We start from the raw sequence: 23741 nt of genomic DNA, 5'->3' as shown, positions 1-23741 counted from the left end.
GAGATATTACTCAGTGTAACTTGTGTGATGTACAGCAGGACTGAGCGCAGTGTGTGCAGGTGACTGTGAGATATTGCTCAGTGTAACTTGTGTGATGTACAGTAGGACTGAGCGCAGTGTGTGCAGGTGACTGTGAGATATTGCTCAGTGTAACTTGTGTGATGTACAGCAGGACTGAGCGCAGTGTGTGCAGGTGACTGTGAGATATTACTCAGTGTAACTTGTGTGATGTACAGCAGGACTGAGCGCAGTGTGTGCAGGTGACTGTGAGATATAGCTCAGTGTAACTTGTGTGATGTACAGCAGAACTGAGCGCAGTGTGTGCAGGTGACTGTGAGATATTGCTCAGTGTAACTTGTGTGATGTACAGCAGAGCTGAGCGCAGTGTGTGCAGGTGACTATGAGATTACTCAGTGTAACTTGTGTGATGTACAGCAGGACTGAGCACAGTGTGTGCAGGTGACTGTGAGATATTGCTCAGTGTAACTTGTGTGATGTACAGCAGGACTGAGCGCAGTGTGTGCAGGTGACTGAGATATTGCTCAGTGTAACTTGTGTGATGTACAGCAGGACTGAGCGCAGTGTGTGCAGGTGACTGTGAGATATTGCTCAGTGTAACTTGTGTGATGTACAGCAGGACTGAGCGCAGTGTGTGCAGGTGACTGAGATATTGCTCAATGTAACTTGTGTGATGTACAGCAAGACTGAGTGCAGTGTGTGCAGGTGACTGTGAGATATTGCTCAGTGTAACTTGTGTGATGTACAGCAGGACTGAGCGCAGTGTGTGCAGGTGACTGAGATATTACTCAGTGTAACGTGTGTGATGTACAGCAGGACTGAGTGCAGTGTGTGCAGGTGACTGTGAGATATAGCTCAGTGTAACTTGTGTGATGTACAGCAGGACTGAGCACAGTGTGTGCAGGTGACTGTGAGATATTGCTCAGTGTAACTTGGGTGATGTACAGCAGAACTGAGCGCAGTGTGTGCAGGTGACTGAGATATTGCTCAGTGTAACTTGTGTGATGTACAGCAGACTGAGCGCAGTGTGCAGGTGACTGTGAGATATTGCTCAGTATAACATGTGTGATGTACAGCAGGACTGAGTGCAGTGTGTGCAGGTGACTGTGAGATATTACTCAGTGTAACTTGTGTGATGTACAGTAGGACTGAGCGCAGTGTGTGCAGGTGACTGTGAGATATTACTCAGTGGAACTTGTGTGATGTACAGCAGGACTGAGTGCATTATGTGCATGTGACTGTGAGATATTGCTCAGTGTAACTTGTGTGATGTACAGCAGGACTGAGCGCAGTGTGTGTAGGTGACTGTGAGATATTGCTCAGTGTAACTTGTGTGATGTACAGCAGGACTGAGCACAGTGTGTGCAGGTGACTGTGAGATATTGCTCAGTGTAACTTGTGTGATGTACAGCAGGACTGAGCACAGTGTGTGCAGGTGACTGTGAGATATCACTCAGTATAACTTGTGTGATGTACAGTAGGACTGAGGGTAGTGTGTGCAGGTGACTGTGAGATATAGTTCAGTGTAACTTATGTGATGTACAGCAGGACTGAGCGCAGTGTGTGCAGGTGACTGTGAGATATTGCTCAGTGTAACTTGTGTGATGTACACTAGGACTGAGCGCAGTGTGTGCAGGTGACTGTGAGATATTGCTCAGTGTAACTTGTGTGATGTACAGCAGGACTGAGCGCAGTGTGTGCAGGTGACTGTGAGATATTACTCAGTGTAACTTGTGTGATGTACAGCAGGACTGAGCGCAGTGTGTGCAGGTGACTGTGAGATATTGCTCAGTGTAACTTGTGTGATGTACAGCAGGACTGAGCGCAGTGTGTGCTGGTGACTGTGAGATATTGCTCAGTGTAACTTGTGTGATGTACAGCAGGACTGAGCGCAGTGTGCAGGTGACTGTGAGATATAGCTCTGTGTAACTTATGTGATGTACAGCAGGACTGAGCGCAGTGTGCAGGTGACTGTGAGATATTGCTCAGTGTAACTTGTGTGATGTACAGCAGGACTGAGCGCAGTGTGCAGGTGACTGTGAGATATAGCTCAGTGTAACTTATGTGATGTACAGCAGGACTGAGCGCAGTGTGTGCAGGTGACTGTGAGATATAGCTCAGTGTAACTTGTGTGATGTACAGCAAGACTGAGCGCTGTGTGTGCAGGTGACTGTGAGATATTGCTCAGTGTAACTTGTGTGATGTACAGCAGGACTGAGCGCAGTGTGTGCAGGTGACTGTGAGATATTGCTCAGTGTAACTTGTGTGATGTACACCAGAACTGAGTGCAGTGTGCAGGTGACTGTGAGATATTGCTCAGTGTAACTTGTGTGATTTTCTCTTGTTAAGTGTAGTCAGTCCACGGGTCATCCATTACTTATGGAATATATCTCTTCCTAACAGGAAGCTGCAAGAGGATCACCCAGCAGAGCTGCTATATAGCTCCTCCCCTCACATGTCATATTCAGTCATTCTCTTGCAGCCTAACTAGATAGGTCGCTGTGAGAGGTCTGTGGTGTTTTTTAACTTAGTTTATTTCTACAATCAAAAGTTTGTTATTTTAAATGGCACCGGAGTGTGCTGTTTATTCTCAGGCAGCATTAGAAGAAGAATCTGCCTGCGTTTTCTATGATCTTAGCAGACGTAACTAAGATCCACTGGCTGTTGTCATCTGAGGAGTGAGGTAACTTCAGAGAAGGGGAATAGCATGCAGGGCCTCCCTGCAAATGAGGTATGTGCAGTAATTTTTTTTCTGAGGAATGGAATTGACTGAGAAAATACTGCTGATACCAATGTAAAGTAAGTTCAGCCTTAAATGCAGTGATAGCGACTGGTATTAGGCTGATGTGTGTGTGTGTGTACACTGAATGTATTTTTCTAAGGAATGGAATTGACTCTGAAAATACTGTTAATACTGAAATAATGTATGAGCCTTAACTGCAGTAAAAGCGACTGGTAGCAGGCTTATTAATAACAATTCATAACTTTTCAAATGTATGTTTAAAACGTTTACTGGCATGTTAATCGTTTTTTGTGAGGTACTTGGTGATAAAACTTATTGGGGCATGATTTTTACCACATGGCCATCTTTGTTTTCTGCATAGAAACAGTTTTCTGAGCTTTCCCACTGTTGTAATATGAGTGGGAGGGGCCTATTTTAGCGCTTTTTTGCGCAGTAAAAATTCAGTCACAATCTGTCTACTTCATCCTCCATGATCCAGATCGTCTCTAGAGAGCTCAGGGGTCTTCAAAATTCATTTTGAGGGAGGTAATCAGTCACAGCAGACCTGTGACAGTGTGTTTTGACTGTGAGAAAAACGTTAATTATTAAATTGTTAATCCGTTTTTGGGTATTAAGGGGTTAATCATCCATTTGCTGGTGGGTGCAATCCTTTGGTAACTTAATACATTTACTGTGAAAAATTGGTTGCTATAACTATTTTGGTTCATTGTTATTTCAACTGTGACAGCTTTTTGTGCTTCTTAAAGGCACAGTAGCGTTTTTTATATTGCTTGTAAATTTATTTAGAAAAGTATTTCCAAGCTTGCTAGTCTCATTGCTAGTCCGTTTTAAACATGTCTGACACAGATGAATCTCTTTGTTCACTATGTTTAAAGGCCAATGTGGAGCCCAATAGAAATTTATGTACTAATTGCATTGATGCTACTTTAAATAAAAGCCAATCTTTACATGTAAAGAAATTATCACCAGACAACGAGGGGGAAGTTATGCCGACTAACTCTCCTCACGTGTCAGTACCTTCGCCTCCCGCTCAGGAGGTGCGTGATTTTGTGGCGCCAAGTACATCAGGGAGGCCCTTACAAATCACTTTGCAAGACATGGCTACTGTTATGACAGAAGTATTATCTAAATTGCCAGAATTAAGAGGCAAGCGCGATAGCTCTGGGTTAAGGACAGAGCGCGCGGATGAGGTGAGAGCCATGTCAGATACTGCGTCACAGTTTGCAGAACGTGAAGACGGAGAGCTTCATTCTGTGGGTGACGGATCTGATCCAGGGAGACTGGATTCAGAGATTTCTAATTTTAAATTTAAGCTTGAGAACCTCCGCATATTGTTAGGGGAGGTATTAGCGGCTCTGAATGATTGTAACACGGTTGCAATTCCAGAAAAATTATGTAGGTTGGATAGATACTATGCGGTACCGGTGTGTACTGACGTGTTTCCTATACCTAAAAGGCTTACAGAGATTATTAGCAAGGAGTGGGATAGACCTGGTGTGCCCTTTTCCCCTCCTCCCATATTTAGGAAAATGTTTCCTATAGACGCCACCACACGAGACTTATGGCAGACGGTCCCTAAGGTGGAGGGAGCAGTTTCTACTTTAGCTAAGCGTACCACTATCCCGGTGGAGGATAGTTGTGCCTTTTCAGATCCAATGGATAAGAAATTAGAGGGTTACCTTAAGAAAATGTTTGTTCAACAAGGTTTTATCTTACAGCCCCTTGCATGCATTGCGCCTGTCACTGCGGCATTCTGGTTTGAGTCTCTGGAAGAGGCCATTCGCACAGCTCCATTGGATGAAATTATGAACAAGCTTAAAGCACTTAAGCTAGCTAACGCATTTGTTTCTGATGCCGTCGTACATTTAACCAAACTTACGGCTAAGAACTCCGGATTCGCCATCCAAGCGCGCAGAGCGCTATGGCTTAAATCCTGGTCAGCTGACGTGACTTCTAAATCTAAATTGCTTAATATTCCTTTCAAAGGGCAGACCTTATTCGGGCCCGGCTTGAAAGAAATTATAGCTGACATTACGGGAGGTAAGGGCCATGCTCTACCTCAGGACAGGGCCAAATCAAAGGCCAAACAGTCTAATTTTCGTGCCTTTCGTAACTTCAAGGCTGGAGCAGCATCAACTTCCTCCGCTCCAAAACAGGAAGGAGCTGTTGCTCGTTACAGGCAGGGCTGGAAAGTTAACCAGTCCTGGAACAAGGGCAAGCAGGCCAAGAAACCTGCTGCTGCCCCCAAGACAGCATGAAGAGAGGGCCCCCTATCCGGAAACGGATCTAGTGGGGGGCAGACTTTCTCTCTTCGCCCAGGCTTGGGCAAGAGATGTCCAGGATCCCTGGGCGTTGGAGATCATATCTCAGGGATATCTCCTGGACTTCAAAACTTCCCCTCCACGAGGGAGATTTCATCTTTCAAGGTTATCAGCAAACCAAATAAAGAAAGAATCGTTTCTACGCTGTGTACAAGACCTTTTACTAATGGGGGTGATCCACCTCGTTCCGCGGACGGAACACGGGCAGGGATTCTATTCAAATCTATTTGTGGTTCCCAAGAAAGAGGGAACCTTCAGACCAATCTTGGACTTAAAAATCCTAAACAAATTTCTAAGAGTACCATCATTCAAAATGGAAACTATTCGAACCATCCTTCCCATGATCCAAGAGGGTCAGTACATGACCACAGTGGATTTAAAGGATGCCTACCTTCACATACCGATTCACAAGGATCATTATCGGTACCTAAGATTTGCTTTCCTAGACAGGCATTACCAGTTTGTAGCTCTTCCCTTCGGATTAGCTACGGCTCCAACAATTTTTACAAAAGTTCTGGGCTCACTTCTGGCGGTTCTAAGACCGCGAGGCATAGCGGTGACTCCGTACCTAGACGACATTCTGATACAAGTGTCAAGTTTTCAAACTGCCAAGTCTCATACAGAGATAGTTCTGGCATTTCTGAGGTCGCATGGGTGGAAGGTGAACGTGGAAAAGAGTTCTCTATTACCACTTACAAGAGTTCCCTTTCTAGTAGGTAGCGGCAATGAACATAGTACCATTTGCGCGCCTGCATCTCAGACCGCTGCAATTGTGCATGCTAAGTCAGTGGAACGGGGATTACTCAGATTTGTCCCCCCTACTAAGTCTGGATCAAGAGACCAGAGATTCTCTTCTATGGTGGCTCTCTCGGCCACATCTGTCCAAGGGGATGACCTTTCGCAGGCCAGATTGGACGATTGTAACAACAGACGCCAGCCTTCTAGGCTGGGGCGCAGTCTGGAACTCCCTGAAAGCTCAGGGATTATGGACTCAGGAGGAGAAACTCCTCCCAATAAATATTCTGGAATTAAGAGCAATATTCAATGCTCTCCTAGCTTGGCCTCAGTTAGCAATTCTGAGGTTCATCAGATTTCAGTCGGACAACATCACGACTGTGGCTTACATCAACCATCAAGGGGGAACCAGAAGTTCCCTAGCGATGTTGGAAGTCTCAAAGATAATTCGCTGGGCAGAGTCTCACTCTTGCCACCTGTCAGCGATTTACATCCCAGGCATAGAGAACTGGGAGGCAGATTTTCTAAGTCGCCAGACTTTTCATCCGGGGGAGTGGGAACTTCATCCGGAGGTCTTTGCTCAACTGATTCTTCGTTTGGGCAAACCAGATCTGGATCTCATGGCATCTCGCCAGAACGCCAAGCTTCCTTGTTACGGATCCAGGTCCAGGGACCCGGGAGCGGTGCTGATAGATGCTCTGACAGCCCCTTGGGTCTTCAACATGGCTTATGTGTTTCCACCATTCCCGATGCTTCCTCGTTTGATTGCCAAGATCAAACAGGAGAGAGCTTCGGTGATTCTGATAGCGCCTGCGTGGCCACGCAGGACCTGGTATGCAGATCTAGTGGACATGTCGTCCTGTCCACCGTGGTCTCTACCTCTGAGACAGGACCTTCTAATTCAGGGTCCTTTCAAACATCCAAATCTAATTTCTCTGAGGCTGACTGCATGGAGATTGAACGCTTGATTCTATCAAAGCGTGGCTTCTCGGAGTCGGTTATTGATACCTTAATACAGGCTAGGAAGCCTGTTACCAGAAAAATTTACCATAAGATATGGCGTAAATATTTATATTGGTGTGAATCCAAGAGTTACTCATGGAGTAAGGTTAGGATTCCTAGGATATTGTCCTTTCTACAAGAGGGTTTAGAAAAGGGCTTATCTGCTAGTTCGTTAAAGGGACAGATTTCTGCTCTGTCTATTCTTCTACACAAACGTCTGGCTGAAGTTCCAGACGTTCAGGCTTTTTGTCAGGCTTTAACTAGGATTAAGCCTGTGTTTAAGACTGTTGCTCCGCCGTGGAGCTTAAACTTAGTTCTTAATGTTCTTCAAGGCGTTCCATTTGAACCCCTTCATTCCATTGATATCAAGATGTTATCCTGGAAGGTTTTGTTTTTGATGGCTATTTCCTCGGCTCGAAGAGTCTCTGAGTTATCTGCCTTACATTGTGATTCTCCTTATCTGATTTTTCATTCAGACAAGGTAGTTCTGCGTACTAAACCTGGGTTCTTACCTAAGGTAGTTACTAACAGGAATATCAATCAAGAGATTGTTGTTCCATCACTGTGTCCTAACCCTTCTTCAAAGAAGGAACGACTTTTGCATAATTTGGACGTAGTCCGTGCCCTGAAGTTCTATTTGCAGGCAACTAAAGATTTTCGTCAAACTTCTTCCCTGTTTGTCGTTTACTCTGGACAGAGAAGAGGTCAAAAGGCTTCGGCTACCTCTCTCTCTTTTTGGCTTCGTAGCATAATACGTTTAGCCTATGAGACTGCTGGACAGCAGCCTCCTGAAAGGATTACAGCTCATTCTACTAGAGCTGTGGCTTCCACCTGGGCCTTTAAAAATGAGGCCTCTGTTAAACAGATTTGCAAGGCTGCGACTTGGTCTTCACTTCACACCTTTTCAAAATTTTACAAATTTGACACTTTTGCTTCCTCGGAGGCTATTTTTGGGAGAAAGGTTTTGCAGGCAGTGGTTCCTTCTGTTTAATGTTCCTGCCTTGTCCCTCCCTTCATCCGTGTACTTTAGCTTTGGTATTGGTATTCCATAAGTAATGGATGACCCGTGGACTGACTACACTTAACAAGAGAAAACATAATTTATGCTTACCTGATAAATTTATTTCTCTTGTAGTGTAGTCAGTCCACGGCCCGCCCTGTCTTTTAGGCAGACCTAAATTTTAATTAAACTCCAGTCACCACTGCACCCTATGGTTTCTCCTTTCTCGTCTGCTTTGGTCGAATGACTGAATATGACATGTGAGGGGAGGAGCTATGTAGCAGCTCTACTGGGTGATCCTCTTGCAGCTTCCTGTTAGGAAGAGATATATTCCATAAGTAATGGATGACCCATGGACTGACTACACTACAAGAGAAATAAATTTATCAGGTAAGCATAAATTATGTTTTTTCAGCAGTTATTTCAGCCTTGCTCTCCCCTCTCCAGCTGCGGTAGTGCACGACAAGTATAGACCATGAGCATTTGTGTAACTCTCGTGTGTTTTTCTTTAGGGAGGCTGAAGCGTACATGCCCCTGCTCGCCACTTCCCCGCCATTTACCATACATAGAGAAGGGATACAAGGATGTGCTGTTAAGCACACACTAAATAGGTGAGTTGTGGTCTGGTTTATGGGACCTGCTCACGGCTCCTGTTTATTACAAGTGTAGTGCGTGAGCTAAAGGTCCTTGTGTATGGTCACTGGTGTAAGGAATCTTATTGTACAAACCTTATGGTCATTAGATATAAAGGTCATTTCACACCATTGTTTTTGGAGACCAACATAATGCTCCCCTTACAGAATCAGCACCCCTGCATGAGTTAATGAAAGAAGAGCAATCAGTGCATTATCATAATAAGCTGAATATCTTCCCTGCTGAACTGAAATGTCTGTGAAACGGCTTCACTGCTAACTGCTAGTGCTTTGTATTAGACCCTGCAGTTTACAATAGATGCACAGTAGCAAACACTGTAAAAGGAATAGTGAGATAAAAAGGAATAGCTTTAGTCACAGAAGGGTAGTCACAGAGCCAAGTCATTAACAGCGCGTGATGGTTCTGTTCAGATTCCACAAGAGAATTTAGATAATTGTCTGCATCATTTGTGTAAAACATTTTCTTTCTTGCATTGACCTTTAAAACATTTTTAGGTCTAGCACTGTGAATTTAACAAAGGGTTAAACAGGATTTCCATCTTAATGGGAGGAGAGTCCACTGCTTCATTCATTACTTGTGGGAAATAAGAACCTGGCCAGCAGGAGGATGCAAAGACACCCCAGCCAAAGGCTTAAATACCTCCCCCACTCCCCTCATTCCCCAGTCATTCTTTGCCTTTCGTCACGGGAGGTTGGCAGAGAAGTGTCGGAAGATTCAGAGTAGTCTCTTATGGAGGGTAGTACTCTTCGAAGTGGGACTGAATTTTGAAGTAATACTGTCAGCCTCTCAGTTAGAGCATGGATGAAACTTAGTGTCCGGAGATGCAGGGAGTGTCGTCTCTGCAAAACCATCCCAACTCATGTTAACAGCTCCTTGGCAATCGGCGTTGACGAGTTTCGCTGCCTGCCTTTATTCACTCAAGTCCATGTCAGGAGCGATGCTACTAACCTGCCACAATTGAAGGGCCGTGTTCCTGTTCCACGACATAGATTCTGGTAAGTTTGTTTCATTTATACACATATGATAACGCAAGAAGACAGGGTCACAGTGTGACTCCTTTTATCTGTATAGAATCAATGGTTAATTTCCCTGGTAAGATTATTGAACAGGGGTGGATTCATGCATAATATCTTTATTGTGTTAATGCCACGTCATGTGTGAGATGAGGCTCTAGCATTGTGTGAACAGTCAGGTGAAGATCGGCGTGGCCCTTTTTTGGTGTGTTTTTTTTTAGTGCAGGGGCGGTCCTACATGGCACTCCATGTGACTGGGTGGGGTCTCTTCCACTTCCTCCTGATCGGCATTTGCGGGAGATGTAACTGTTTCTCCGCGGTCCGGACTTAGGATATGGTGAGTGCCCCGGCCATTTGTGTATAAAGGTGGCATTTAATCTATCACAGTCCGTATTAAAGACGCAAACTATGGAGGACTCTGATATGTTAGAGGATACTCACTCTTTAATTAAATCTAATACCTGTGTTTATTGTGAGGAGGTACAGATTGATCCACCGGCTCAACTGTGTTCCACATTCTTTGACAGGATTACAATATCTAAAAAGAATGAGATATTTAGTACTACTGAGCTGTCCACCTCTGAAGATTCTCCGTCCCCATTAAACATGTAGCTCCCCAAGGCCCTAATCCTCATAGCTGCCAGATTTCGCTGCCCAGTTGCAAGAAGCGGTTTCTGCGGCCTTCCATGTCCTACCACGCCCTGCGAAGCACAAGCGAAGGGAAAGACATAGCCTTCCATCCCAGGGTTCATCTACTCCGTTGGATGTCTCTGAGAGATTATCCGAGGAGGAGGACGCCTCCAACTCGTCTAAGGGCGCTCTCTCTGGGGCGGAATCAGTGTCTTCTAGACCTCCGGCTACGCAGGATCCAGATTTTAAGTTTAAGATTGGCATTTGCCCTTTTTACTGAAAGAAGTGCTTGCTACGTTGTAGGTTTCGGAACTGAACCTTTTGGAAGAACCTTCGATCCCTAAGCTAGATAGAGTTTACGAGGACAGTAGTGTACCTCAGACCTTCCCAGTTCCTGTGAAGATGGCTACGATTATTAAGAATGATTGGGAGAAGCTGTGCTCGTCCTTTTCTCCCTCTACCTCTTTCAAAAAGCTGTTCTCCGTTCCGGACTCTCAGCTTGAGCTTTGTTGGGGGGGGGGGCTTTCCTAAGGTGGATAGAGCTAGCTCCACGCTCGCTAAGCGTATGATTATTCCCCTCGATTATAGTTCGTCATTCAAATAGCCTATGGATAAGAAGTTAGAATGCATGTTGAGAAAGATGTTCCAACTCACTGGGTTTGTGTTCCAACCGGCAACGGCGATCGCTGCAGTGGCTGGAGCGTCTACCGCTACACTATCAGCTATGGTCGAGGTGGAGACTCCCCTTGAGGAGATACAGGAACAGATTAAGGCCTTAGAGGTAGCTAATTCTTTTATCTGTGATGCAAACATGCAGGTTATTCGCCTGAATGCCAAGACATCAGGTCTCTCTGTTCTAGCCCGCAGGGCTCTATGGTTAAAGTCGTGGTCTGCTGACATGACTTCCAAGTCTAGATTACTATCCCTTCCGTTTCAGGGGAAAGTTCTCTTTGGTCCAGGCCTGGACTCTATCATATCCACGATCACGAAAGGCAAGGGTGCTTTCCTTCCGCAGGATAAGCAAAATAAGCCTAAGGGCTCTACTTTTCGTCCCTTTCATTCTGACAAGTCTCGACACCAGCAGACTGCTGCGAAGACCGAGCAGACCAAGGGATCTTGGAAGCCAGCTCAATCTTGGATCAAGTCCAAGTAGAGCAAGAAGACTGCCGAGTCAAAGTCGGCATGAAGGGGCGGCCCACGATCCGTCGCTGTATCGCGTAGGGGTAGACTATCTCTGTTCGCAGAGGCCTAGATGAGAGACGTACAGGATCATTGGGTTATGGAGGTTATCACCCAGGTTTGTAGGATAGGGTTCAAGACTAATCCGCCCAGGGGCAGATTCCTCCTGCCAAAGCTATCCTCAAGACCAGAGAAGAGAGATGCCTATTTAGAGTGCATGAGGGATTTCTCCTCTGAGTAATTGTTTCAGTACCTCTAGCAGAAAGGGGTCTAGAGTACTATTCTAACCTTTTCGTGGTCCCACAGAAGGAGGGCTTGTTCCGCCCAATTCTGGACCTAAAGTGCTTAAACAAGTTTCTGTCAGTCCCATCGTTTAAAATGGAGACGATCAGATTGATTCTGCCCCTAGTTCAAGAGAGGCAATTTATGATGACAATAGACTTGAAGGATCCGTACCTACACGTGCCAATCTACAAGGACCACGTCAGGTTCTTAAGATTCACATTTCTGTACCAACACTTCCAGTTTGTTGTCCTACCGTTCGGTCTGGCGACTGCCCCAGGAGTCTTTACAAAGGTTCTGGGGGCACTGCTCGCGGTGGTGAGAGCTAGAGGTATTGCGGTGGCTCCTTATTTGGACGATATTCTGGTCCATTCTCCGTCCTGCAGACTCGCGGAGGACCACTCGAGGACTCTTCTTCTTCTCCTCCGTTTTAGCTTGTAGAGCGTTATGGTTAAAGTCTTGGTCTGCTGATGTGTCATCTAATTCAAAGCTTTTTTGGTTATTCCTTTCAGAGAGAAAACCCTATTCGGGCCTGACTTGAAAGAGATCATTTCTGACATTACGGGAGGTAAGGGTCATCTCCTACCGCAGGATAAAGCAGCTAAACTGAGGGGTAAACAAAATAATTTTCGCTCCTTTCGGGACTTCAAATGAGTCCCCACTTCTCCTTCCGCTACACAGGAAGGGAATTTTGCTCAAGCCAAGGCCGTCTGGAGAGCTAACCAGACTTGGAACAAAAGTGTAAACAACCCAAGAAGCCCACTGCTGCTCCACAGACAGCTTGAAGGGGCGGCCCCCGATACGGGACCGGATCTAGTAGAGGGCAGACTTTCTCTCTTTGCCCAGGCTTGGGTAAGAGATGTTCAGTACCCCTGGACACTGGATATCGTGTCCCTAGGATATCAACTGGAATTCAAAAATTCTCTCCCAAGGGGGAGGTTTCTTCTTCACGGTTGTCTGTAAACCAGATAAAAAGAGAGGCGTTCTTACGTTGTGTAAAAGACCTCTCTACTATGGGAGTAATTTGTCCCGTTCCAATACTGGAACAGGGGCAGGGGCTTTGCTCAAATATTTTTGTGGTTCCCAAAAGAGTGGGAATGTTCAGACCCATTTTAGATCTCAAGAGTCTAAACAAGTTTCTCAGAGTCCCATCCTTCAAGATGGAGACTATTCAAACAATTCTACCGTGGACTTGAAGGATGCATACCTTCATATTCCTATCCACAAGGATCATCATCAGTTCCTAAGGTTTGCCTTCCTGGACAAACATTTTCAGTTTGTGGCTCTTCCCTTCGGGTTGGCCACAGCACCCAGAATTTTCACAAAGGTTCTAGGGTCCCTTCTGGCGGTTCTCAGGCCGCAGGGTATTGCAGTGGCGCCTTAGCTAGACGATATTCTGATCCAGGCGTCGTCTTACGATCTGACAAAGTCTCATTCAGACATAGTTCTGTCCTTTCTGAGGACTCACGAGTGGAAGGTGAATCTAGAAAAGAGTTCATTAATTCCACAGACCAGGGTTCCCTTCCTGGGAACTCTAATAGATTCCATATCCATGAAAATTTTCTTGACAGAGGTCAGAAAGTAGTTTCTGAATACATGCCGAGCCCTTCAGTCCAATCCTCGGCCATCAGTGGCTCAGTGCAGTCCCAAGGGACGTGCTTCCGCAGACCCTCATGGGTGATAGTGACAACGGTCTCCAGCCTACTAGGTTGTGGTGCAGTCTGGAATTCCCTGAAGGCTCAGGGTGTGTGGACTCGGTCAGAGTTTCTTCTTTCAATCAATATTCTGGAATTGAGAGCAATATTCATTGCGTTTCAGGCTTGGTCTCAGTTGGCTTCGGCCAAATTCATCCGTTTTCAGTCGGACAACATCACGACTCTGGCTTACATCAATCATCAGGGAGGAACAAGAAGTTCCTTAGCGATGACAGAAGTGTCCAAGATAATTCGGTGGGCGGAGGCTCACTCTTATCTGTCAGCAATCTACATCCCAGGAGTGGACATCTGTTAAGCAATTTTTTTTTTTTTTTTTTAAGCAGACAGATGTTTCATCCGGGGGAGTGGGAACTCCATCCGGAGGTATTTGCCACCATGATTCTCAGATGGGGCAGACAGGAATTGGATCTGATGGCGTACTGTCAGAATGCCAAGCTCCCAAGATACGGATCCAGGTCAAGGGATCCTCAGGCCGAACTGATAGATGCCTTGGCAGTGCCTTGGTCGTTCAACCTAGCTTATGTGTTTCCACCTTTTGCTCTCCTTCCCCGGGTGATTGCCCTTATCAAACAGGAGAGGGCTTCAGTAGTTCTAATCGCGTGGCCTTGCAGGACTTGGTATGCCGATCTAGTGGAAATATCCTCTCTGCCGCCGTGGAAGCTTCCATTGAGGCAGGACCTTCTAATTCAGGGACCCTTCCAACACCCAAATCTAATTTCTCTGCAACTGACTGCTTGGAGATTGAATGCTTGATTTTATCTAAGCAGGGTTTCTCTGATTCGGTTATTGATACTTTGATTCAGACACTTAAGCCTGTTACTAGAAAGATCTACCATAAGAATATGGCGTAAATATCTTTATTGGTGCGAATCCAAGGGCTACTCATGGAATAGAGTTAAGATTCCCAGAATTCTGTCTTTTCTCCAAGAAGGATTGGAGAAAGGGTTTTCAGCAAATTCCTTAAAGGGACAGATCTCTGCTTTGTCTTTTTTAATGCACAAACGTTTGGCAGATGTTCCAGACGTTCAGTCTTTTTGGCAGGCTCTAACCAGAATTCAGCCTGTGTTTAGACCGATTGCTCCACCCTGGAGTTTGAATTTAGTTCTTAATGATCTTCAAGGGGTTCCGTTTGAACCCATGCATTCCATAGATATTAAGCTGTTATCTTGGAAGGTTTTATTTTTGGTTGCTATTTCTTCTGCTCGTAGAGTTTCTGACTTGCCTTATCTTATCTTCCATTTTGATAAGGTGGTTTTACGTACCAAACCTGGTTTCCTTCCTAAGGTTGTTTCTAATAAGAATATTAATCAGGAAATTGTTGTTCCTTCATTATGTCCTAATCCTTCTTCTAAGAAGGAGCGTCTGTTGCATAACTTGGACATGGTCCGTGCCCTGAAGTTTTTACTTGCAGGCGACTACGGAATTTTGTCAATCATCTTCATTATTTGTTGTTTTGTCTGGAAAGCATAGGGGCCAGAAAGCTTTGGCTACCTCTCTTTCTTTTTGGCTGAAGAGTATCATTCGTCTGACATATGAGACTGCTGGGTAGCAGCCTCCTTAAAGAATTACGGCTCATTCTACTAGGGCTGTGGCTTCCTCATGGGCATTTAAAAACAATGCTTCTGTTGAACAGATTTGCAAGGCTGCAACTTGGTCCTCTCTTCACAATTTTTCCAAATTTTCCAAATTTGATACTTTTGCTTCTTCTGAGGCTGGTTTTGGGAGAAAGGTTCTTCAAGCAGTGGTGCCTTCCATTTAGGTTCCTGTCTTGTCCCTCCCTTTCATCCGTGTCCTATAGCTTTGGTATTGTATCCCATAAGTAAGGATGAAATCCGTGGACTCGTCATATCTTGTAAAAGAAAAGGAAATTTATGCTTACCTGATAAATTTATTTATTTTACGATATGACGAGTCCACGCCCCACCCTGTCATTTCTAAGACAGGTATTTATTTTTGTTAAACTTCAGTCACCTCTGCACCTTTGGCTTTTCCTTTCTCTTCCTAACTTCGGTCGAATTACTGGAGGGGAGGGAAGGGAGGAGCTATATATACAGCTCTGCTGTGATGCTCTTTGCCACTTCCTGCTGACCAGGAGGCGTAATCCCATAAGTAAGGACGAAATCCGTGGATTCGTCATATCGTAAAAGAAATAAATTTATCAGGTAAGCATAAATTTCCTTTTTTATTTTTTATCCCTCCCTTTCTAGTGACTCTTGCGTGGAGTTCCACATCTTGGGTATTGCTATCCCATATGTCACTAGCTCATGGACTCTTGCCAATTACATGAAAGAAAACATAATTTCTCCAACATAGGTGTGTCCGGTCCACGGCGTCATCCTTACTTGTGGGATATTCTCTTCCCCCAACAGGAAATGGCAAAGAGCCCAGCAAAGCTGGTCACATGATCCCTCCTAGGCTCCGCCTACCCCAGTCATTCTCTTTGCCGTTGTACAGGCAACATCTCCACGGAGATGGCTTAGAGTTTTTTAGTGTTTAACTGTAGTTTTTATTATTCAATCAAGAGTTTGTTATTTTAAAATAGTGCTGGTAAGTACTATTTACTCTGAAACAGAAAAGAGATGAAGATTTCTGTTTGTAAGAGGAAAATGATTTTAGCAACCGTACTAAAATCCATGCTGTCCACACAGGACTGTTGAGAGGAATTAACTTCAGTTTGGGGGAACAGTGAGCAGTACTTGCTGCTTGAGGTATGACACATTCTAACAAGACGATGTAATGCTGGAAGCTGTCATTTCCCTATGGGATCCGGTAAGCCATTTTATTACGATGTAAATAAGGGCTTCACAAGGGCTTTTAATACTGTAGACTTTTTCCTGGGCTAAATCGATTTATATATAACATATTTTATGCTCCATACCTGAGGAATTATTTTAATCTTGGGATTTTGTAAAATAACCGGCAGGCACTGTTATTAGACACCTTATTCTCTAGGGGCTTCCCTAATCATAGGCAGAGTCTCATTTTCGCGCCTGTAGTTGCGCACTTGTTTTGAGAAGCATGACATGCAGATGCATGTGTGAGGAGCTCTGATACTTATAAAAGACTTCTGAAGGCGTCATTTGTATCGTATTCCCCTTTGGGCTTGGTTGGGTCTCAGCAAAGCAGATACCAGGGACTGTAAAGGGGTTTAAAGTATAAAAACGGCTTCCGGTTCCGTTATTTTAAGGGTTAAAGCTTCCAAATTTGGTGTGCAATACTTTTAAGGGCTTTAAGACACTGTGGTGAAATTTTGGTGAATGTTTGAACAATTCCTTCTAGCTTTTTTTCGCATTGCAAGTAATAAAGTGTGGTTCAGTTTTAAAGATTTTAAGAGTGACAGTTACGGTTTTATTTTATTAGTTTTTTTGTACTTTCTGGATCAAGGTTATGCTGTTTAACATGTTGAATACCAGTTAGACTGTGTTATGGAATGTGGGGAGCCAGAATTTCCATATTCATTTAAATATATGTGATTTATGTGATAATGACAATGATGCCCAAGATGATTCATCAAGTGGGGGAGTAAGCATGGTACTGCATCTATTCACTCCTTCGTCTACACGAGTCCTGACCACTCAGGAGGCCCCCTAGTACATCTACGCGCGCCATATTCTCTTACTATGCAACAATTAACGGCTGTAATGGATAATTCTGTCAAAAACATTTTAGCCAAAATGAACCCTTGTCAGCGTAAGCGTGGCTGCTCTGTTTTAGTTACTGAAGAGCATGACGACGCTGATATTAATATCTCTGAAGGGCCCTAACCCAATCTGAGGGGCCAGGGAGGTTTTGTCTGAGGGAGAAATTACTGATTTAGGGAACATTTCTCAGCAGGCTGAATCTGATGTGATTACATTTAAATTTAAATTGGAACATCTCCGCATTTTGCTTAAGGAGGTATTATCCACTCTGGATGATTGTGAAAATTTAGTCATCCCAGAGAAACTATGTAAAATGGACAAGTTCCTAGAGGTGCCGGGGCTCCCAGAAGCTTTTCCTATACCCAGCGGGTGGCGGACATTGTTAATAAAGAATGGGAAAGGCCCGGTATTCTTTCGTCCCTCCCCCATATTTAAAAAATTGTTTCCTATGGTCGACCCCAGAAAGGACTTATGGCAGTCAGTCCCCAAGTCGAGGGAGCGGTTTCTACTTTAAACAAACGCACACTTTACCCATAGAGGATAGTTGTGCTTTCAAAGATCCTATGGATAAAAATTAGAAGGTTTGCTTAAAAAGATGTTTGTTCAGCAGGGTTACCTTCTACAACCCATTTCATGCATTGTCCCTGTCACTACTGCCGCATATTTCTGGTTTGATGAACTGCTTAAGGTGCTCGATAGTGACTCTCCTCCTTATGAGGAGATTATGGACAGAATCAATGCTCTCAAATTGGCTAATTCTTTCACTCTAGACGCCTCTTTGCAATTGGCTAAGTTAGCGGCTAAGAACTATGGGTTTGCTATTGTGGCGCGCAGAGCGCTTTGGTTGAAATCTTGGTCGGCTGATGCGTCTTCCAAGAACAAGCTACTAAACATTCCTTTCAAGGGGAAAAACGTTGTTTGGTCCTGACTTGAAAGAGATTATCTCTGATATCACTGGGGTAAGGGCCACGCCCTTCCTCAGGATCGGCTTTTCAAGGCAAAAAATAGACCTAATTTTCGCCCTTTCGTAAAAACGGACCAGCCCAAGGTGCTACGTCCTCTAAGCAAGAGGGTAATACTGTTCAGGCCAAGCCAGCTTGGAGACCAATGCAAGGCTGGAACAAGGGAAAGCAGGCCAAGAAACCTGCCACTGCTACCAAGACAGCATGAAATATTGGCCCCCGATCGGGGACCGGATCTGGTGGGGGGCAGACTCTCTCTCTTCGCTCAGGCTTGGGCAAGAGATGTTCTGGATCCTTGGGCGCTAGAAAATAGTCTCCAGGGTTATCTTCTGGAATTCAAGGGACTTCCCCAAGGGGGAGGTTCCAGGTCGCAGTTGTCTTCAGACCACATAAAAAGACAGGCGTTCTTACATTGTGTAGAAGACCTGTTAAAAATGGGAGTGATTCATCCTGTTCCATTAAGAGAACAAGGGATGGGGTTCTACTCCAATCTGTTCATAGTTCCCAAAAAAGGGAACGTTCAGACCAATCCTAGATCTAAAGATCTTAAACAAATTTTCAAGGTCCCATCGTTAAGATGGAAACCATTCGAACTATCCTTCCTTCCATCCAGGAAGGTCAATTCATGACCACGGTGGATTTAAAGGATGCGTATCTACATATTCCTATCCACAAGGAACATCATCGGTTCCTAAGGTTTGCATTTCTGGACAAACATTACCAGTTCGTGGCGCTTCCTTTCGGTTTAGCCACTGCTCCAAGGATTTTCACAAAGGTACTAGGGTCCCTTCTAGCGGTGCTAAGACCAAGGGGCATTGCAGTAGTACCTTACCTGGACGACATTTGATTCAAGCGTCGTCCCTTCCTCAAGCAAGGCTCACACGGACATTGTCCTGGCCTTTCTCAGATCTCACGGCTGGAAAGTGAACGTGGAAAAGAGTTCTCTATCCCCGTCAACAAGGGTTCCCTTCTTGGGAACAATTATAGACTCCTTACAAATGAGGATCTTTCTAACAGAAGCCAGAAAAACAAAGCTTCTGGATCTTGTCGGATATTCATTCCGTTCCTCTTCCTTCCATAGCTCAGTGCATGGAAGTGATCGGGTTGATGGTGGCGGCGATGGACATAGTCCTTTTGCGCGCATTATCTAAGACCATTACAACTGTGCATGCTCAGTCAGTGGAATGGGGACTATAAGACTTGTCTCCGAAGAGATACAAGTAAATCAGAGGACCAGAGACTCTCTCGTTGGTGGCTGTCCCTGGACAATCTGTCTCAAGGGATGATGTTCCACAACCAGAGTGGGTCATTGTCACGACCGACGCCAGTCTGATAGGCTGGGGCGCGGTCTGGGGATCCCTGAAAGCTCAGGGTCTTTGGTCTCGGGAAGAATCTCTTCTACCGATAAATATTCTGGAACTGAGAGCGATATTCAATGCTCTCAGGCCTGGCCCCAGCTTGCGAGGACCAGGTTCATACGGTTTCAATCAGACAACATGACGACTGTTGCGTACATCAACCATCAGGGGGAACAAGGAGTTCCCTAGCGATGGAAGAAGTAACCAAAATTATTCTTTGGGCGGAGTCTCACTCCTGCCACCTGTCTGCTATCCACATCCAGGAGTGGAAAATTGGGAAGCGGATTTTCTGAGTCGTCAGACATTGCATCCGGGGGAGTGGGAACTCCATCCGGAAATCTTTGCCCAAGTACTCACCTGTGGGGCATTCCAGACATGGATCTGATGGCCTCCGTCAGAACTTCAAAGTTCCTTGCTACGGGGCCAGATCCAGGGATCCCAAGGCGGCTTAGTGGATGCACTAGTAGCACCTTGGACTTCAATCTAGCTTATGTGTTCCCGCCATTTCCTCTCATTCCAGGCTGATAGCCAGGATCAAGCAGGAGAGGGCGTCGGTGATCTTGATAGCTCCTGCGTGGCTACGCAGGACTTGGTATGCAGATCTGGTGAATATGTCATCGGCTCCACCTTGGAAGCTACCTTTGAGACGAGACCTTCTTGTTCAGGGTCCGTTCGAACATCCGAATCTGGTTTCACTCCAGCTGACTGCTTGGAGATTGAACGCTTGATTTATCGAAGCGAGGATTCTCAGATTCTGTGATCGATACTCTTGTTCAGGCCAGAAAGCCTGTGACTAGAAAGATTTACCACAAAATTTGGAAAAAAATATATCTGTTGGTGTGAATCTAAAGGATTCCCTTGGGACAAGGTTAAGATTCCTAGGATTCTATCCTTCCTTCAAGAAGGATTGGAAAAAGGATTATCTGCAAGTTCCCTGAAGGGACAGATTTCTGCCTTGTCGGTATTACTTCACAAAAAGCTGGCAGCTGTGCCAGATGTTCAAGCCTTTGTTCAGGCTCTGGTTAGAATCAAGCCTGTTTACAAACCTTTGACTCCTCCTTGGAGTCTCAATTTAGTTCTTTCAGTTCTTCGGGGGGTTCCGTTTGAACCCTTACATTCCGTTGATATTAAGTTATTATCTTGGAAAGTTTTGTTTTTAGTTGCGATTTCTTCTGCCAGAGAGTCTCAGAATTATCTGCTCTGCAGTGTTCTCCCTTATCTGGTGTTCCATGCAGATAAGGTGGTTTTACGTACTAAACCTGGTTTTCTTCCAAAAGTTGTTTCTAACAAAAACATTAACCAGGAGATTATCGTACCTTCTCTGTGTCCGAAACCAGTTTCAAAGAAGGAACGTTTGTTGCACAATTTGGATGTTGTTCGCGCTCTAAAATTCTATTTAGATGCTACAAAGGATTTTAGACAAACATCTTCCTTGTTTGTTGTTTATTCAGGTAAAGGAGAGGTCAAAAAGCAACTTCTACCTCTCTCTCTTTTTGGATTAAAAGCATCATCAGATTGGCTTACGAGACTGCCGGACGGCAGCCTCCCGAAAGAATCACAGCTCATTCCACTAGGGCTGTGGCTTCCACATGGGCCTTCAAGAACGAGGCTTCTGTTGATCAGATATGTAGGAGGCAGCGACTGGTCTTCACTGCACACTTTTACCCAAATTTTACAAGTTTGATACTTTTGCTTCTTCTGAGGCTATTTTTGGGAGAAGGTTTTGCAAGCCGTGGTGCCTTCCATTTAGGTGACCTGATTTGCTCCCTCCCTTCATCCGTGTCCTAAAGCTTTGGTATTGGTTCCCACAAGTAAGGATGACGCGTGGACCGGACACACCTATGTTGGAGAAAACAGAATTTATGTTTACCTGATAAATTTCTTTCTCCAACGGTGTGTCCGGTCCACGCCCCGCCCTGGTTTTTTTAATCAGGTCTGATATTTTATTTTCTTTAACTACAGGTCACCACGGTACCATATGGTTTCTCCCTATGCAAATATTCCTCCTTAACGTCGGTCGAATGACTGGGGTAGGCGGAGCCTAGGAGGGATCATGTGACCAGCTTTGCTGGGCTCTTTGCCATTTCCTGTTGGGGAAGAGAATATCCCACAAGTAAGGATGACGCCGTGGACCGGACACACCGTTGGAGAAAGAAATTTATCAGGTAAACATAAATTCTGTTTTATGTAAGAACTTACCTGAGAAATTCATTTCTTTCATATTGGCAAGAGTCCATGAGGCCCAGCCTTTTTTGGGGGGTTATGATTTTTTTGTATAAAGCACAATTATTTCCAAATTCCTTTGTTGATGCTTTTTACTCCTTTCTTTATCACCCCACTTCTTGGCTATTCGTTAAACTGAATTGTGGGTGTGGTGAGGGGTGTATTTGTAGGCATTTTGAGGTTTGGGAAACTTTGCCCCTCCTGGTAGGATTGTATATCCCATATGTCACTAGCTCATGGACTCTTGCCAATATGAAAGAAATTAATTTATCAGGTAAATTCTTACATAAATTATGTTGTTTTACTTCAACATGCAAATCATTTTATTTGTGATGCTATATTTGATGTTAGGAAGATCAATGTCAAATCCATGTCTTTAGCCATTCTAACTAGAGGAGCTTTATGGCTTAAATCTTGGGATGCTGACATGGTGTATAAAACTAGATTATTATCTCTCTCTTTTCAAGGTAAAGATCTTTTTGGTTCACAATTGGATTCTATTATATCCACTGTTACTGGGGGTAAGGGAGTTTTCTGCCCCAAGACAAGAAACCTAATGGTAGATTTAAAGCTTGCAATCGCTTTCGTCAGAATAGAGAACAGAAAACCACTCTTTCCCCTAAGGCCTCTGTCTCTAATTGGAGAACATCTCTGAATTGGAATAAATCCAAGCCTTATAAGAAACCAAATCCTGCCCCTAAGCCTATATGAAGGTGCAGCCCTCAAGCCAGTTCTTCTGGTAGGGGGCAGACTAAAGCTATTTCAAGAGTCTGGACAGGCTCTGTCCAAAATCAGTGGATTCAGAATATAATTTCTTAGGGGTGTCAATTAGAATTCAGAATAAGACTTCCTTTGGAAAGTTTCTCTCTTACCCATGTAACCAAAAAACCCCAGTAAAAACTCAACTCTTTCTGATATGTGTTTCAGTTCTAGAACTTTCAGGGGTAATTTTTCCCAGTTCCACAGCAGGAACAAGGTTTTTATTCAAATGTGTTCATTGTACCTATGAAGGAAAATTCTTTCAGACCTATTTTGGATCTGAAATTTTTAAATGTTTTTGTAAGAGTCCCAACTTTCAAGATTGTGACTATAAGGACTATTCTGCCTTTTGTTCAGCAAGGTCACTTCATATCCACAATAGACTTACAGGACGCTTACCTTCACAATCCGATTCATCCAGATCACTATCGTTTTCTGAGATTCTCTTTTCTGAACAAGCTTTACCAATTTCTCTTGTAAGGTGTATCCAGTCCACGGATCATCCATTACTTGTGGGATATTCTCATTCCCAACAGGAAGTTGCAAGAGGACACCCACAGCAGAGCTGTCTATATAGCTCCTCCCCTAACTGCCATATCCAGTCATTCTCTTGCAACTCTCAACAAACATGGAGGTAGTAAGAGAGAAGTGGTGAAATGTAGCTGTTATTTTACTTCAATCAAAAGTTTATTATTTTTAAATGGTACCGGAGTTGTACTATTTTGTTCCAGGCAGAAAAAATAGAAGAATCTGCCTGTGATTTCTATGATCTTAGCAGGTTGTAACTAAGATCCATTGCTGTTCTCACACATGACTGAAGAGAGAGATAACTTCAGCGGGGGAATGGCGTGCAGGTTATCCTGCTATGAGGTATGTGCAGTTAAGATTTTTCTAGAAGATGTGAATGCTAGAAAATGCTGCTGATGCCAAATTTATGTAAGGTAAGCCTGAATACAGTGATTTAATAGCGACTGGTATCATGCTTATTTTCTGAGGTAATACTCTTTTATATTTGCAATATAAAACGTTTGCTGGCATGTTTAAACGTTTTTATATATACTTTGGTGATAAAACTTTATTGGGGCCTAGTTTTTTCCACATGGCTGGCTTAAATTTGCCTAGAAACAGTTTCCTGAGGCTTTCCACTGTGTTACAATGAGTGGGAGGGGCCTAATTTAGCATTTTTTTGCGCAGTAACTTTTACAGACTGAGACATCCAGCTTCCTTCAAGGGTCTTCTGAATGCTATAGGACATCTCTAAAGGGCTCTTGGGCTTTCCAAAATCGTTTTGTTGGGAAGGTAGGCCAACAGCAAGGCTGTGGCAGTTTGGTGTGACTGTTAAAAAAACGTCTAGATCGTTTTTTTGATCCGGTTTTTGAACTAAGGAGTTAATCATCCATTTGCAAGTGGGTGCAATGCTCTGTTAGCCTATTATACACACTGTAAAAATTTCGTTTGATTTACTGCCTTTTTTTCACTGTTTTTCAAATTCTGACAAAATTTGTT

At 44.3% G+C, this 23741-nt stretch overlaps 1 protein-coding gene across 1 annotated transcript in view; it reads left to right on the top strand.

The window, feature by feature from the left end:
• The window catches only part of GTF3C2 (general transcription factor IIIC subunit 2), a 452236-nt gene that overhangs the window by 119670 nt on the left and 308825 nt on the right, over nucleotides 1-23741 (top strand). Inside the window, exon 6 of the mRNA XM_053710988.1 lies at nucleotides 8332-8430. Within this exon, the coding sequence (XP_053566963.1) occupies nucleotides 8332-8430 (99 nt within the window). The remainder of the gene's footprint in view (nucleotides 1-8331; nucleotides 8431-23741) is intronic.

Source organism: Bombina bombina, chromosome 4 (genome assembly GCF_027579735.1).
Source record: "Bombina bombina isolate aBomBom1 chromosome 4, aBomBom1.pri, whole genome shotgun sequence".
Classification (NCBI taxonomy): Eukaryota; Metazoa; Chordata; class Amphibia; order Anura; family Bombinatoridae; genus Bombina; species Bombina bombina.
Note: the sequence above shows the minus strand (reverse complement) of the source record. Positions and strands in the feature narration are given on the sequence as shown.